This window comes from Antechinus flavipes, chromosome 1 (genome assembly GCF_016432865.1).
Source record: "Antechinus flavipes isolate AdamAnt ecotype Samford, QLD, Australia chromosome 1, AdamAnt_v2, whole genome shotgun sequence".
In the NCBI taxonomy this organism is placed as follows: domain Eukaryota; kingdom Metazoa; phylum Chordata; class Mammalia; order Dasyuromorphia; family Dasyuridae; genus Antechinus; species Antechinus flavipes.
The window spans coordinates 402,776,589-402,792,674 of NC_067398.1; the positions used below are offsets into that span (position 1 = coordinate 402,776,589).

General features: G+C 32.6%; 1 protein-coding gene across 2 annotated transcripts in view; it reads right to left on the reverse strand.

The window, feature by feature from the left end:
- ANKH (ANKH inorganic pyrophosphate transport regulator) overlaps positions 1-16,086 on the reverse strand; it is a 150,120-nt gene that overhangs the window by 46,108 nt on the left and 87,926 nt on the right. For both annotated transcript variants that reach the window (XM_051969863.1, XM_051969862.1), the window contains 4 exons: positions 15,645-15,763; positions 12,491-12,574; positions 2,892-3,062; positions 545-679 (listed from right to left, as the gene is read on the reverse strand). In XM_051969863.1, the coding sequence (XP_051825823.1) occupies positions 545-679; positions 2,892-3,062; positions 12,491-12,574; positions 15,645-15,763 (509 nt within the window). The remainder of the gene's footprint in view (positions 1-544; positions 680-2,891; positions 3,063-12,490; positions 12,575-15,644; positions 15,764-16,086) is intronic.

Here is a 16,086-nt window from a genome sequence, read left to right on the forward strand (position 1 = left end):
GTTTTGAATTATATTTTTTCAGCATTGGGTTAGATGAATCTAGAAGGTAAACAGATTTGGGAGAGACCTGATATCACTAAAAAAAGACACTGTCCATGAAGAACAAAGTTTGAGGAATGGTACAATGTGATGAAATGAGAAGGAACAGCTTCAACCCAAGCTTCCTTTGATGTTACCTTAAAGAGCAATTTTATGGCAAATGTTATGAATTTGGCAGCCAGAGTAAAAAAGTGATGAACTCACTGTATGGTGCAGTGGAAAAAATCATTGGATTAATTTCCCAAAGTAGCTGAGTGAACTTGGAAAAACTAGCTTTTTTTGGATTTCAGCTTTCTTACCTTTAAAGCAAAGGGAGGATGGGACTACATTATTTCTAAGGTTCCTTCTACCTCTTAAAAGTCTTAAGTGATACTTTGAAATCTTCCAGAAGGAAGTTTCCACTAGTTTCTAATTAAAAAGTAGGTTGACTACTACAAATACATTTGTAAATCCTTAAATTTACTATTCGATGGAAGTAAGTCCCAATTCCCAGAGATGAACCTACCTCAGTGGCTGCAGAACTGCCCCCAAGATCACGGGAGACAAAAAGGTTGACAATAGGTCGGCTGATTCTCTGAGTTGCCAGAATTAAAGCCAAAGGCCACCAGAAGCTCAGCATCTTCCTTACTGTAGCATCTCCCTGTATCAAGAGGTAAGAACATAAGTTTATTCAACTTTATCTATGGAAAAGAACTAAAAGTTCAGCTAAAATCTTTTCTTCCTATGGTTCTAAAGCATCAATCAAATCAATTCATTACTAACCCTTACAATTTATAGAGGGAAGAAAAATCTCCTTAGGTGAGCCAACAAACATAGAATATTATGGGAAATTAACTCATATAGTTGGCAAGGCACAAACATCAAACTAAGTGGATCCAAAACCCTGTTTTCCATGCAGGAAACATGTTTCTTAACAAGCCCAGCATCTCGTTTCCAGCTTGTGATGAAGGATAAATTTGAAATTGGTCTCTATTTAATGATGGAACTGTCTGGCCAGTAACAATGATAAAGGATATTTGGGATTTATTTTATATTTAGTGCCAAAGAACTTAAATCTTAACCTGATTATGGAAAGTACAGGGAAATAAGACAGATTTCCAATTTCAAATACCTAATAGGAGTAGTTAGTATTAGAATCAAAGAGAAGGCAAGTTGAATGCAAAACAACTTTGTAAAGTGTTCATAACTATGAGATAGCTAAAGTATCTCAAAATAAGAAGCTCCCATTGTTCTATGATGCCCAGTTTTTATGTAGCTTCTTGCTTGCTTTCCCCAGAGCATAAATGATATAGGGACTACTCTATATCAAACAATTTAAGAATAATTATCTTTTATCTTTCTAGGTGAGTGACAGTAATGGACTGATTACTGGAAAGTCATTTTAATTTGGTTATCCTGATAAGAATGACTGATATGATGCTGTCAACACTTTCTTTATTGATGTTCAAATGGTATCATTAATTATTAAGTTATGGCCTTCCATGCTTTGTGGTATGGTATACCATAGATATAGTAGATGTAATGTTTTATGAAATATTACATAAGTTTTTTCGTAGTATTAAAGCTATTCTATGAATCTAGCATGTTTAATCCAAACTATGAATTACCAAACTCAGAAAGTGGCATTCTATTTATGTTTCAACTGAGAAGACCCATTATTTGCTGATATATTTATTGCTCTACAATGTGATTACATTCTACCCAACCTTCAAAAATCAGTTCATATCTCACTTCATTCACTGAACTTTCCTTGACAACTCATCTCGATTATCTCCTTAATAGGGCATACAATTTAAAATTTCACCAAGTTTTGTCTAGATTTGTCCTTTAATTATTTCATAATATTAATCTTGAACTACTAATCCAGGAATTTTAAATTTCTTGAGGGCAGAGACCATAACTCCCTCCTCTGTAACTCCTACAGTACTTGGTATAGTGCTTGACACACAGTAGCTAATAAACAAATTGCAAATAGAAGACCATGTATTCCTGCTGAGAAATTCATTTCAATCTACTTATGAATACAAAAACACGACTTACCTGTAGGTACAAACAACTTAAATGATGCCATATTTTACTTCTTCAAATACAAAATTAATCTTGAAAATGGAAGCATAAAGAGGATGCTAATTGCTAATGCTACTATTTATTCTGTCATGTGAATATCACTCAGCATTTGGCTTTTGGCTATGACTTATGTGGGTCATAATATTGAGAGCAGAGAATTTTTTTTTGCCTTTCTTTGTATCCCTAGAGCTTAGTACAGTGCTTGGCCCTGAGTAAGAATTTATTAAATTCTTATTAACTGACTGACTGAAGAGAGCACTTTATCACCCTTAAATATTCTCATATTTGATGTGGTTCTGTATGTGAGCTTATTAAGGTGGGTATTTGCTCCAATGATGTAGATCATAGCCTATCCATAATTGTATAACTTGTGTGATTCTTACCTACATTTTTCCTTAAGTTTGCCACAGAGAGTTCAATTGGTCAGTCAACATGCATATTTTATCATCATATTCTTGACACTGTTCAATATATGGAATTATCCTTGCTTTTTTTTGAAGATGCTCATAAATTCTTTTATTGATTATCTGTCAATCTCATATTTACATAGTCTTTACTATTTATTTCTTACTTGTCACTGATAAAACAAAAAACAAACCTCAAAGCACTATGTAAACATGAACTATGATAATAATACTAAATGTTCTTTTTATGGTGATCGAGACATAAGCTTGTTGCCCAAATTCTTCATTTCTACAGAGATGGAATTAAAACAACTATTAATTTGTTACAGCATGAGATATTGAAGTTATAAGTCATCACAGCATATGCTCATCAAAACATACCCCTAATTCAGGTCCACTGCTATCTGGGATGATGTCGTGAATGTTCCTGTAATAACCGAGGCAGAGGGTGGTACAGCGAACAAGTGCTCCCATGTACAAAGAAAGGATAGGAATGAGAAGCGGCTCTCTGCATTCCAGGTGACTATGAAGCAAAATGGCTACAAAAACAACCTGAGAAATTTTGGGGAAAAAATAAGTCAAAGGGAAAAAATTAAAAGAAACAGTTTCTACTTGATTTTAAAACATGTTTCATTGAAAGAAAACTTTGATACAAATAGAACTGTTCTATAATCTTGTTTTAGGGAGTTTTGTTTTAGAATGTTTTCCAAGATAAGATCCCTCTGTAATTTAGGGTTAAATGAGTAGGATATAAAGCAGGAATATATCAGTTTCTGTGCTACATACAACGTTGAAACCATCTCAAGGCAAGTCTGCAGATTGAGTTAAAATTCAAGGTATATGGCAAAGGATCATTTTTCTGTCTACAAGCAGCATGCAATCATCCTCATTAATGTGAAATCTGGAAAAACTGTGATTTGTCAACATAATAAATATTATAAATTGTCTCTGCTTAAGATTTTTTCAGAAGCTTTAACTGATCAAAAATACAACATGTTCTTCCCAACCCTAGATCCCCCATCCCATCAGGACTAATGACCATTTAGAACAAATGCATAATATCATAGGAAGGCCAAATCTGGGAAACTTTCCAGAAAGAAAGTTAAATAATTCCCATTAATGAGACTATAGGCATAATAATAATAATTAATAACAACAATAATAAGACATTATTATTTATATAAGAGACAAACAGATGGAGCTTGCTAAAATTATCATATGAAAACAAAGCCAAAATTAGTAATCAAATCTGCTGTGAAATACTGAAAGGTGAAATACTGGTAGAGATGAGTAGCAAACCAGTAGAATATGAACTTTTTTTAGTTCATAAATAATGATAGTCAGAAAATAATAGCTAACATTTAAATATACTTTAGGGTTTACAAAATTCTTTGCAATGCCATGAACAAAATTAGCATTCAATAAATGTACTGAATGAATGCCACGAGGCCATGGCATGCCAAAAATGTGACAATAGCAGGCATAATCAAGAAAGGGCACCTCAACTTGAAAAATGCTAATTTTTAAAAAAGGGTCCATAAAATAGAAGTACTGGAAAATCTGGTAATGCTGACCATAAGGCCAAAATACACATTAATCCCAGTTACCATAAACACATTGCAACTAAAAGCTAAACAAAAGGAACTTTATGAACAAGTATGGTTTGTGATAGTAGGACATTTGCAGCCATGAAGAAACCAAAGAAAAAAATCAAGAAATCAAATAGACATAGAAAATACATCTTATCTAAGTACTTCTCAAAGAAATAATGATAATAAATGCTACTTAATTTATCTGCATTCTGGACAGAGTTTGGCACCAGTATCGCTTTTCTGAGACCCATGAATGGGATCAAACTAGCCACAGATGCCCTAAAGGAAAGGACAAAGGCACCACTATAGCATAGTGGTTATAGAAAAAGGTTCCAGGACAGACACTGACTATATACAACAGCAGAGGAGAACTTACACACTGAGCAATGCTCCATTTTACCATTGAACATAATAAAACCTACCAATTTCTCTCATATTTGTGGCATTCAAGTGGAAATGAATCATAAAATATGAATTGCAAACCACAAAGCACTTAGATAAAAACCTTTCTGAAGGACTTCCACTGGATATACAAAATGCATTATTTGTCTTTTATCTCCAATACATACTTCTCTAATAAAATCTGTTCATTTGATCATTTACTGGGTCACTCAAAAAACCTGAACCTGTGTTAAGTTCTAGGAGTTGATAGCACTGAGTTCATATTATTAAATTTCTGGGACATTTATAATGTTTTTATATATACAAGTGTATAAAAGTAATAGTATAATGTATATTATACACAACAGAGAAAAAGACAACTAAAAATACTAGACTAAGTAGTCTAGTAACTAATACTAAGACAACTTAAAAAATACCTGACAAATGAATTCTGAAGCTCCAAACTATTTTTGCCTAGCAATGGTTTCTATGACTCTACTTTTTTCTGGTTCTCCTTCCATTTCTCTGATTCTCCTTCTTGGTGTCCTTTCCTGACTCATCAATCACTAATCATCCTTCTCTCTCACCCTAAGTAAGCATAGAAACTTATGCCTAAGTTTCTGCCCTAAACTTTCTTCTCCTCTCTTTTTTAGGTGATCTTTTTTTTTTTCACTCACACAATTAATACCTTTGTTCAGGCTGTTATCACTTGTCATATGAATTACTGTAATAACTGCTTAGTTGTTAAATCTGCTTTCAACCTTTTCCCCAGTTCAATACACACATGGCTGCCAAGATAATTTCCTTAGATAGAAGACTGGTCATGTTAACTCCTTTGCTCAAAAATCTCTACCAACTAACTATTGCTCTAGGATAAAGGTGCTAAAATATATTTAAAAACCCATTCAGGCTATAATTTAAGGACAACTACAATATCTCCTTGACTTGCCTTTCTAGGCTATTTCATGTAATTCTCCCTTTCCATCCTTTCTAATCCAGCCTAACTGGACTGTTTATTAAACTTCATGTTTTATTTCTCGCTTCCATGAATAATCTTATAAACTGTCTTCTATGCCTTTTCTGCTTTACCTTTAAGATATCTTTAACATTCTACTATAATAGGAATTTGAAAACTGACTAGTACACTGAGATTTGTACTTGAGAGGAACAAATATTCCCTCTTGGACTAGACTAAAGAGACTATCAAGATTTTAAACTGGAAGGTAGACTTGAATCACACACAAATTTTAAAAGGACAAACATAACCCGTGAGAAACAGAAAGGGGAAAGAGTAAGGAATTCAAGAACCAGGTAACAGCAATGAGAGATAACATCCTCAACACCATATAAGACTCAATGAGCCAATTCTGAAGAAATCAGAGGCTTAGAATTGAAAAAGAAAAGCCTGAAAGTAGAAAATTAAAAGAGGGGTCAGCTATGGCAAAAAAAGGGGAGTGATGGAAAAGGGGCATGAGTACCTATAAGCATCTTGGAGCAGAAGACAGGATGAAGCTACTGCTTTTTGTACTTATATTGTAAGAACTGAGGGAAAGTTTTTATTTATTTATTTATATTTTTTGGGTATTTTATTTTATTTTATTATAACTTTTTATTGACAGAACCCATGCCTGGATAATTTTTTTACAATATTATCTCTTGCACTCACTTCTGTTCCAAGTTTTCCCCTCCTTCCTTCCACCCCCTCTCCCAGATGGCAAGCAGTCCTATACATGTTAAATATGTCACAATATATCCTAGATACAATATATATGTGCAGAACTGAACAGTTCTCTTGTTGTACAGGAAGAATTGGATTCAGAAGGTAAAAATAACCCGGGAAGAAAAACAAAAATGCAAACAGTTTACATTCATTTCCCAGTGTTCCTTCTCTGGGTATAGCTGCTTCTGTCCATCCTTGATCAATTGAAACTGAGTTAGATCTTCTCTTTGTCAAAGGAATCCACTTCCATCAGAATACATCCTCATCCAGTATTGTTGTTGAGGTATATAGTGATATCCTGGTTCTGCTCATTTCACTTAGCATCAGTCCATGTAGGTCTCTCCAAGCCTCTCTGTATTCATCCTGCTGGTCATTTCTTACAGAACAATAATATTCCATAACATTCATATACCACAATTTCCCCAACCATTCTCCAATTGATGGGCATCCATTCATTTTCCAGCTTCTAGCCACTACAAAGAGGGCTACCACAAACATTTTGGCACATACAGGTCCCTTTCCCTTCTTTAATATCTCTTTGGGGTATAAGCCCAGTAGAAACACTGCTGGATCAAAGGGTATGCACAGTTTGATAACTTTTTGAGCATAGTTCCAAATTGCGCTCTAGGGGAAAGTTTTTTAAAAAGTACACTTTAACTCCAATTTTCTCTCACCATGCTTGTACAATAAATAACATAGATCACAATTAGTTTTAATTAGAAAACCCTTGAAGAACTTGTATGTATTTGAATTTGCATTATTTGAAGTTGCAGTTATATAAAATATAGTTATTGGTTCCAGTCCAGTAGAAATATGCAGTATGAATTCAAATAATGTGATCACACAAAGAAGATTCAATATTACACTGAGACCAAGCTGGTTTCTTTTCTCGATGTATTTCCCATACCTTAATTTTCATCTCAAAAAAGTACAGGATTGGCTGAAGAATGATTGTTCTAGCTGCTGGGGTTACAAATACAAAAGAATCAACATAGTTGCTATTCCCAAAGTAGTCAGGGAACAAAATACCAGGGGCAGATATGATTCAAATATAAATAATTATCATATAATGTGATAAGCTTAAAGTAATGATTTGGAAAAAAATTCTATAAGGAAATAAGAGAACTAGGCTAGTCCCTTACTAACTAAGGCAAAAAGCATAAATTTTAAGATTGGAAATATGGAAAAGGTGAACTCTTGCCATCTTACTGAACAAACCATTTCTGAAGAGTAGGTCATTGTTGATGAATCCAGCAGACAAACCCATATTATTATAACATGTATGTGCTCACAATAATTTATATAGGAGTTTTACCTAAGCACTACAATAAGAAAATTGCCTTTTTAATTTGTTTGCTTTTTGGCCTATGCCAACTTAGAACCCAGAGGACAGCCCTAGTTCTAGCTACATTTTAAAAGTTGTTTAAGAACATTATAAGGTATCCCATAAGGGCTATACATTCTATTTTCCCCAAAGAAAACAATCTATTATAATAATGTGATCATTTGTTGAACCAAAATGAGTCTAATATGGACATTATCAAGATAGATCATATCTGAATTGTCTATAGTAAGGCAATAATAGTAAATTAATGGATCAGAGTTTTGTTTATGCTTTTCTATTTTAAAAGATAGTAATGTGAAAGCTTATAAACAATACTATTCCTCGATTTTAGATAGGAAAATACTAACATAATACTAACATAACTGAGGAAATTGAAATGCATTATTAAAATACTAAGAACTGTAATTAAAACAATATTTTTTTCTGAAAGATTAGATTTCTCAATAGAATCATAAGCTCTAATAAATGAACTGAAAACTGGTCTACTCTGGTTCTCATACATGATCCTATACATGGTATAATTTTGAGACATAAATGGAATGATTAGAGACACATAAAAAAAGTAATATTGTGAGACAAAAAAAGTAGGCAGTTATAAATTCTTCAAAGTTTTAGCTGAATTAGGGCCAAAAAAAAAAAATGAGAGAGGTCATTGAACAAAGCAAACTGACATATTATGACTGTTCTATACTCAATACAATGCATCCTACCCTTATTTCCCAAATTAGCTTCAATGACCTATTATAAGATATAATTTATATTCTTTGTAAAATCCAATCTTTAAACCTGCTCAATGGTTTCACTTAAGTCACTGTAAAAACTTAAGAACAAAACCCCAATTACAACACCTGCTTCTTACCTCCTGTTTAATGTTCAAAGTTTCATTGTGTGTGTGTGTGTGTGACCCTTGTGAATAGTGGACTTTATAAAGAAACTATAGCAATTAGAGAGATGCCATTTTGCCAGCATGAAATAGGAGATCTAAAAATTCTAGACTGCAGGGAAATAAGAAAAAGAAGTATTTTCTACAATTCCTTGGTAAAGTCAATATATGACCAACTGAGGACATATAAATGTTATAATAAAAATAGCAACTTTGTAAAGTATTATCTAACTGAAATATTACATCTCTTACACTAATTCAGGAGAGTTCTTGATTAAGAGCGAAAAGTGGGGACCCAAAGTTTTAAAGTTCTGAAAAAACTTAAAAGATGTTAAAACACCTATTTAGATGTTATATGTTTAGTATTCAACCATGAATGAGTTTTACATCAATGTGAACTTCCTAAATAGCTAAACAGTGAATAGTAAACTAACCTGACCAGTTAAAAATCAGGCACATCACAAAAGCAAAATTGTCACTGTATAATAAAAGAGTATAATGTGTGTGTGTATGTGTGTGTGTGTGTGTGTGTGTGTGTGTGTGTGTAAGCACACACATGAGCATGTACAAACACAGAAGTTGTGGTAGAGAGTGGGATTAATGGTCAACAAAAAATGTATTCCACCAAGTTGAATAAACACAAAGGACAAGGCTTAAAATAATCTAATGGATAGAAATGCTATATTAAAATCAATTTTAAGAGGAATTTCATTGTCAGAGCATATATAATTGTCTTTTTCAAATCCTCAGCAATAACAAAATTAAATTCACAAAGTCTAAAGGCAAATGACATCTGATATCTACTCGAACCATTCCCATTAGTGTCCTTGCCACATTGAGCAGGACCTTAAATTTAAGGAGGAAAATAATGGTATTTTTCAATACCATACATTTTCTCTTTATTTGGTATGTGAAATATATTTAGCATATGCAAATTTAATTTCTTTTTGGCTTTTCTGAGTTTTAATGTCAATTTATTAAGAGTGTAAATTATTTGCGTCAAATAAAGCTGTTATAAGAGTAGTCAAGACAGTTTAGATGAGGCTTGTAATGCAAAATTTAAAAAACAGGGAAGACTAAGGGGAAAAAATTTCTTAGCTAATAAATAAGAGTAGAGTACAATAAAAACAAATACATCATCTATTATTTAAGCACATGGAAAAGGTGTCAGGATCAGTAATTTGAAAGTAGTGTTTTATAGAATTTATACAGTGCATGTAGAATGCTAACTCTGAATTTTTAAGGAAGAAATAAATATTCAACAATAGATGATCTTGTTGAAGGGATGAAAGGCTAGAGTACATATTGAGGAAAGCTAGAAGCGTCAAAAAAAACTCACTGAGTCTTAAGAGCTAGAAGATGCCAATTAATCCATTTTTTCCAATAAATAAATATCATGGACAGTCAACTCATTACAACTTTTGGGAGGAAAATAATTAAGGCAGTTAATGATCTCTCTGATTTTCTGTCATGAAGGTATCTGTTATGATATTGTGCTGACAACCTGGATCTGGAGCTTTTATGATTATGGGAGAGAAGATGAAGAAAAGCAGAAAAAGAAAAGTAGAGGAAAAACGGTATTACTTTAAGATGAAGACAATTATTAAATACATACATATATATTTGTAGATATTTGTATGTGTGTGTGTGTATATATATATATATATATGCGCTGTTTCCCCCAATTACATGTAAAAACAATTTTTGATATTAATTTAAAAAAAATTTTGAGTTCTTAATTCTATCCTCCCTTCCACTGAGAAGACAGGCAATTTGAGACAGGTTATATATGTGCCATCACATTAGTCATATTGTTGGGGGGGAACAAATCAAAGACAAAAATAACACAAGACGTAGAAAGTTTTTAAAAAGTATGCCTTAATCTGCATTCAAACTCCATCAGTACTTTCTCTGAAGATGGATAACATCTTTCATCATAAGTCCTTTAGAACTGTCTTATCTCCACTGAGAATAGTCATTCATAGTTCATCATTGTACAAATATTGCCTTTAGACTGTGTATAATGTTTTCCTGGTTCTTCTTACTTCACTTTGACTCAGTTCATCTAAATCAATCCAGGTTTTTCTAAAAGCATCCTACTTATCATTTCTTATAGTACAATAGAATTCCATCACAATCATATACCACAAGTTATAAGCATTATCTTCCCATGTAAGAATGTAACCTTATTTAATCTTAAGGCAACTTTATTGTATCCTTATGATTTCCATTTTCTGTTTGCCTTTTTATGCTTCTCTTGAGTGTTTTATTTGAAAGTAAAATTTTCTATTCATATCTAGTTTTTCATCAGGAAGTTTTCTATTTTCTTGAATATCCATTTTTATTCTTGAAAGATTATCAGTTTTACTACGTAGGTGATTCTTGGTTATAATCCTAGCTCCTTTGCCTACCAAAATAGCATATTCCAAACACTGATTTAGTGTAAAAACTGATAATCTTATGTTATTCTGATTGTAGCACCATGATAGTTGAAAAGTTTCTTTCTGGCTGCTTGCAGTATTTTGTTCCTGACCTTCATCTGGAATTTGGCTATAATAATCCTGAGTCTTTATTTCATTTCATTTCATTTTGGGATCTCTTTTAGGAGGTGATCTATAGATTTAGTTAATAACTCTGATTCTAAACTATCAGCATGATTTTCTTTGGTAATTTCTTGAAATAAGACACCCAGGCTATTTTTTTGATCATGGCTTTCAAGCAGTCCAATAATTCTTAAATTATCTCTTCTTGATCTACTTCTAGGTCACTGGATAGTTCATATTTTCTTCTATTTTTTTCTTCTTTTGATTTTTATTGTTTCTTGATGTCTCATGGAGTTATTAGCTTCCCCTTGTTCAATTTTTAAGGAATTATTTTCTTCAGTGGGCCTTTGGCCAATTCTGCTTTGAAGAAATTCTTATCAGTGAATTTTTGTACATCTTTTTTCCATGGAGCCAATTCTGCTTTTTATGAAGTTCTTCTCTTCTGTGGATTTTTGTGCTTATTTTACCATTTGGTCTATTCTGTTTTTAAGGAGTTATTTTCTTCATAATTTTTGTGCCTTCTTTACCAAGCTGTTGGTGTCTTTTTTTTTCATAATTTTCTGATATCACTCTCATTTTCCCCAATGTTTACTTGACCTCTCTTAACTGATTTTCAAAAATCCTTTTTGAGGAATTATTTTGGTCATGAAATTAATGCCCATTTTCCTTTGAGACTTTGGATATGCAGTTTGACTTTGTTGTCTTCTAAATTTTGTTTTGAGCTTTCCTGTCACCATAGTAACTTTATATGGTCAGGATATTTGTGTTTGTTTTTTGAGCCTATTACTAGACTTTTAGTTTGATGTTAAAGTTAGGTTCTGCTTTCAGGGTGGAGGAGGCACTGTGCCAAACTTCAGGTTTTTTGTGTAGATGTTTTCAGAGCTATTTATGAGAGTCTGCAAGTTTTCAGTTTTTCCAAGGTAGTATGATCAATTCTCAAGATCACAAAAGGGTAAATAAAAATTGTTTCCTAATTTCATTCACTAAAATTACCCTTTCTTTCATAAACATGTATTAAGAGGAGAAATAAGGTGTTTTTTTTTTTGTTTTGTTTTTTTGTTGTTGTTGTTTTTTACTATTCTGTAACAAGTTCACTCTTTTAAAAGATTAGGCCTATTTTTCATCCTGTAGAAGATCTATAGTTAAGATTTGGTAAGAACTCAAACCAAATACATGCTTTTTAACTTTTACTCATGGAAGATGCTTGCAGTTGAAACTAAATAAATCAAATTGATGTATGGGACTTATAGGATCAACCACATTATTTTATAATAAGACTTCATATTACAGTCACATCTTTAAAAATAAAGTTCTTAAATTTCAGCTGCTTCAAATCTCAGATGATTTAGCCCATGATTAAGAATACTTTCATCATACACCTATATAAGGAAATATGGAACATATTCAGAACTGTGGCTATTCTGGAACATCAGAAATGGCCTTCATTAGGAATGTTCCTTTAATCACATCAAATAAGATAAATATAAAGAGAGGAACAGATTGATGACTTTCTTACCTGAGCTATGACATCTGAAATTGAGGCACATCCCACTAGAAAACTGTATTTATGTTTCAAGAGAATGCCAGCATGGGTCCATGCCTGTCACAAAAGAAAAAAATAAAGTGAACATATCTAACTGAAAAGACATCTTCATGTTTATTTAATTATGTGTTATTTTTTAAAATAATTTTCTATTTCTTCAGAATCTGTGACTATGTGAATGATCTGTGATTTCATCAGGATAGGGAACTCTAGTATAGGAATTTCTTTTATCAATTTAACTTATCTCTGGTTTGAGAGATGTCTATTAGGAAGTTATCTTGGAAACAGAGAGGTTGTCACACATAGTCATATAGTTAGTGTCAAATGCAGAATTTGAGTCCAGGTTTTCCTAAGGCTAAATTTAGCACTCTATCCTATATTCTATTTCTATATTCCTCCTACTTCCTGGAAAAATGAATCTATAATAAGTTACTTTTATATTTAATTTATGGTTTACAAATATTCTTACTTATCAAATTATCATTTTAATACAATAAGCAGTATTTAGGTGTCAGCAGATTAGAGAATTTATCAAGTCTTATAAAATGGCCAGATCTTCAGTATACAGAAGTACTAAAAGTTGAAAAACTGAGACAGCTGCTGAAAGACATTTATATCTAGGACACAAGTAGTTGCTCAACATGTGAATGTGTATGGGTAGAAAGGACTGGGGGAGAATACAAATGAAGTAGAAAAGGCAGATTTTTCCTTCCTTGAAGAGGTTATAAACTCAATGAAATTAATATCATATTTCTACCTCAATTACTTATGTATTCCAAATGAAAGCATATTTTAAGAAGAATTAACTAGGTGACTGACACCTTCAGTTTCTTAGTGAACAGATGGCCAATGAATCAGCATTGAAGCTGCTAGGGCAATGCAGAATTTCTGGCTTTTTATGCTTTGGTGAGTATGCTGGTCGATGGTCTTTCCTGACTAAGTGACTCATAAGGACCCAGCAACCAATGCTACTTATTTAATCCAATAATGCAATTGTGTACTCTGAAATATTAAACATTTTTATGAGGAAATGCTTACAAAGAAAGGAGTTATGATCACTATTCCTAGGTAAGAGTGACTTATAAGCAGCCTGATTTTTTTATATAAGAGCATATTAAGAGTAAGAATTTAAATTTTATATGAAACTATGCTATAATCAAGACTCTTTAATTTAGTTCATTATAATTATAATTCTTATACATTCTTATTTACTGATTAGTGGGGAGTCTTCTAGTCTCTTGGCTACAAGTTTGGGCACAACCTGACTACATCTGACTGCCAGCATCTTCAAGGGAAAGTAGGACTGAGGCACTATATAAAACCAAAACTTTATGTGTGAAAGTTGGTGAAGGGCTTCAGTTCTCTGTAGTACTGGACTCCCTTTAGACTTAGTGGCTGGGGATTTGAACCTATACTTAAGAGACAGAAGATCTTCACAGCTAAGCAAGTTGAAAATTATTACATATTTGACACCCATTTCCTGAGTTCTTAGGGTTTCCTGGGTATAATTGTCTATTCTAATCATTTTGTTTTTTCTTTAGCCCTATCTTGAAACATGCAGGTTTGTAGAATTACACATGTTAAAAGAAATGCTCACAGTATCCACATCTATGAATAGCATCTTGTGGTCTGCCTGGTGGCTTAAAAGCTATCAGTATGATTAATAAATTTTGTGGTTTTTCAAATATTGGCTCCTCAACAAATATATCAGAGCCATGGGGGAACAAGTTCATTGCACTTTTTGTAGTTTTTTTTTTTTTTTAAGATGCTATTAATAGCAGCTTTGCTCAGCTGTGTTATATTCTCCTGAGCATGTGTATATAAAGATAGAAAAAATATCATACAATTATGGTTTTGTTGTTATGTACTTTTCCTTAGAAATACACTCTTATGGCTGAGAAAAACAGGCAGAGAGAATCAGAAGGTTGGATAATTAAGATTTTCAAATGTACTTTTGTGAACAAATTGTCTCAATAGGTTTGAATTCATTGGATAGTGTACTGCATTTCATTTATGAGTAAGAAGCCTTCATTTCAAATGTGGATTTGATGATATTCATTAGAATTTTATTACTCTTTCCCCCCCAGTGTTACCAGTGAAAGGTGTTAACTCTTTGAAGGCCACAAAAGGATACACTTAATGAATGCTAGTGGTGGTATTTCAGTGCTCTGAAGTGTTTTTGCACTAAATAAATTTAGATGCTTGGGAGAACTCAGCTCTGTGAATTCAGTTCAATGTTTGATGAAAATACATAAACTATTGAAATGGATGCATTTGAAAATTCACATAAAAACATACATTTAGATGCAGTAATTCTTATAGCAGAGGTTTTATCTTCCATTGAAAAGCCTTAAAGGCTACATACAATTGAAGTAAATGTGCCCAAGAAGCAGAAATATTTAGATATAATGATGTAGAACAATCAGAGATACTCTTTTTGACCTCAAATTGAAGATTTTTCTGAAATGTAAAAAGGACAACAGTCCTTTACAAGTGATAAACACTTATAACCAATTCAGAGTAATAAGAATTTTAAGATGACAGGGTGAATATCATGGGGGTTAGTACAAATTTTTTTAGATTCTTAGACTTTGTGATTTTTAAAAATAATCTCTAAGACTGATATGAATTAAGTTGCAATCTAAAAGAAGGGTTTATTTTTTAGTCCTGGAAATAATTTTCAGTGGCTTTTCTTTTCTCATGATTCTGTGCTATCTGTAATATTTTGTGTCTATCTATGTATAATCTATAAGTCTAAGCATAAAATTTCATGGGAACACTTGCCTGTATGATGACATGGAAAGCTTGGGCTGTCAAGATGATGAGCACTGAACTAAATATAGTAAAGCTAATTACTGAAGCAATAGCATCTTCACCAGTTCACCTTAGCTGCGAGTGATTTCCTAAGCTAAAATAATACTATATATGTTTAATCACATTAGAAGATTCATCTCTGATCCTTTGAACCTAAGAATATTTGAATAGCTCTTTCTGGCTGCTTGCACATACGCTCAGAACTAGAAAAAATATATTTTTTAAAAAATTCTTTTACTAACATATGAGTTGCAAAGCATAAAATGAAGGATTATGAAAGCTTGGTTAAAAGTGAAATGTTTTCTTCACTCACCATGGCATCCATAAAAGGGAAGGCAGCAAGATAAAGAAAAGCTCTTCGAGTTTTATTTCCCACTGACTCATCCACATGGTGCAGTTTATTAATAATGTAGTAGCCTAAGTCACTGTAAGCTGCAAGAATATAAGACAAAGTTATTATTAATGCCTGGAGCAGTTCACAATTTTGAAGTGCTTTAAGGTTGGCAAAATGTTTCACACATGTCACCCTCACCCTCATAAAAACTCCATGAGATAAGTGCTAATATTACTCCTGTTTAGAGTGAGGCTAGGAGTTGCTGAGGGGCATACAATTAGCAAATTTAGGAAGTGGGACTCAAACTGAAGTCTTCCTGACTACAACATGAGTGCTTTACTGACTACTCCTCTCACTAACTAGATTTGTAGATACAGGTAACTTTCAGAGAAATATAAATGTTCTTTTCTATAATATCACA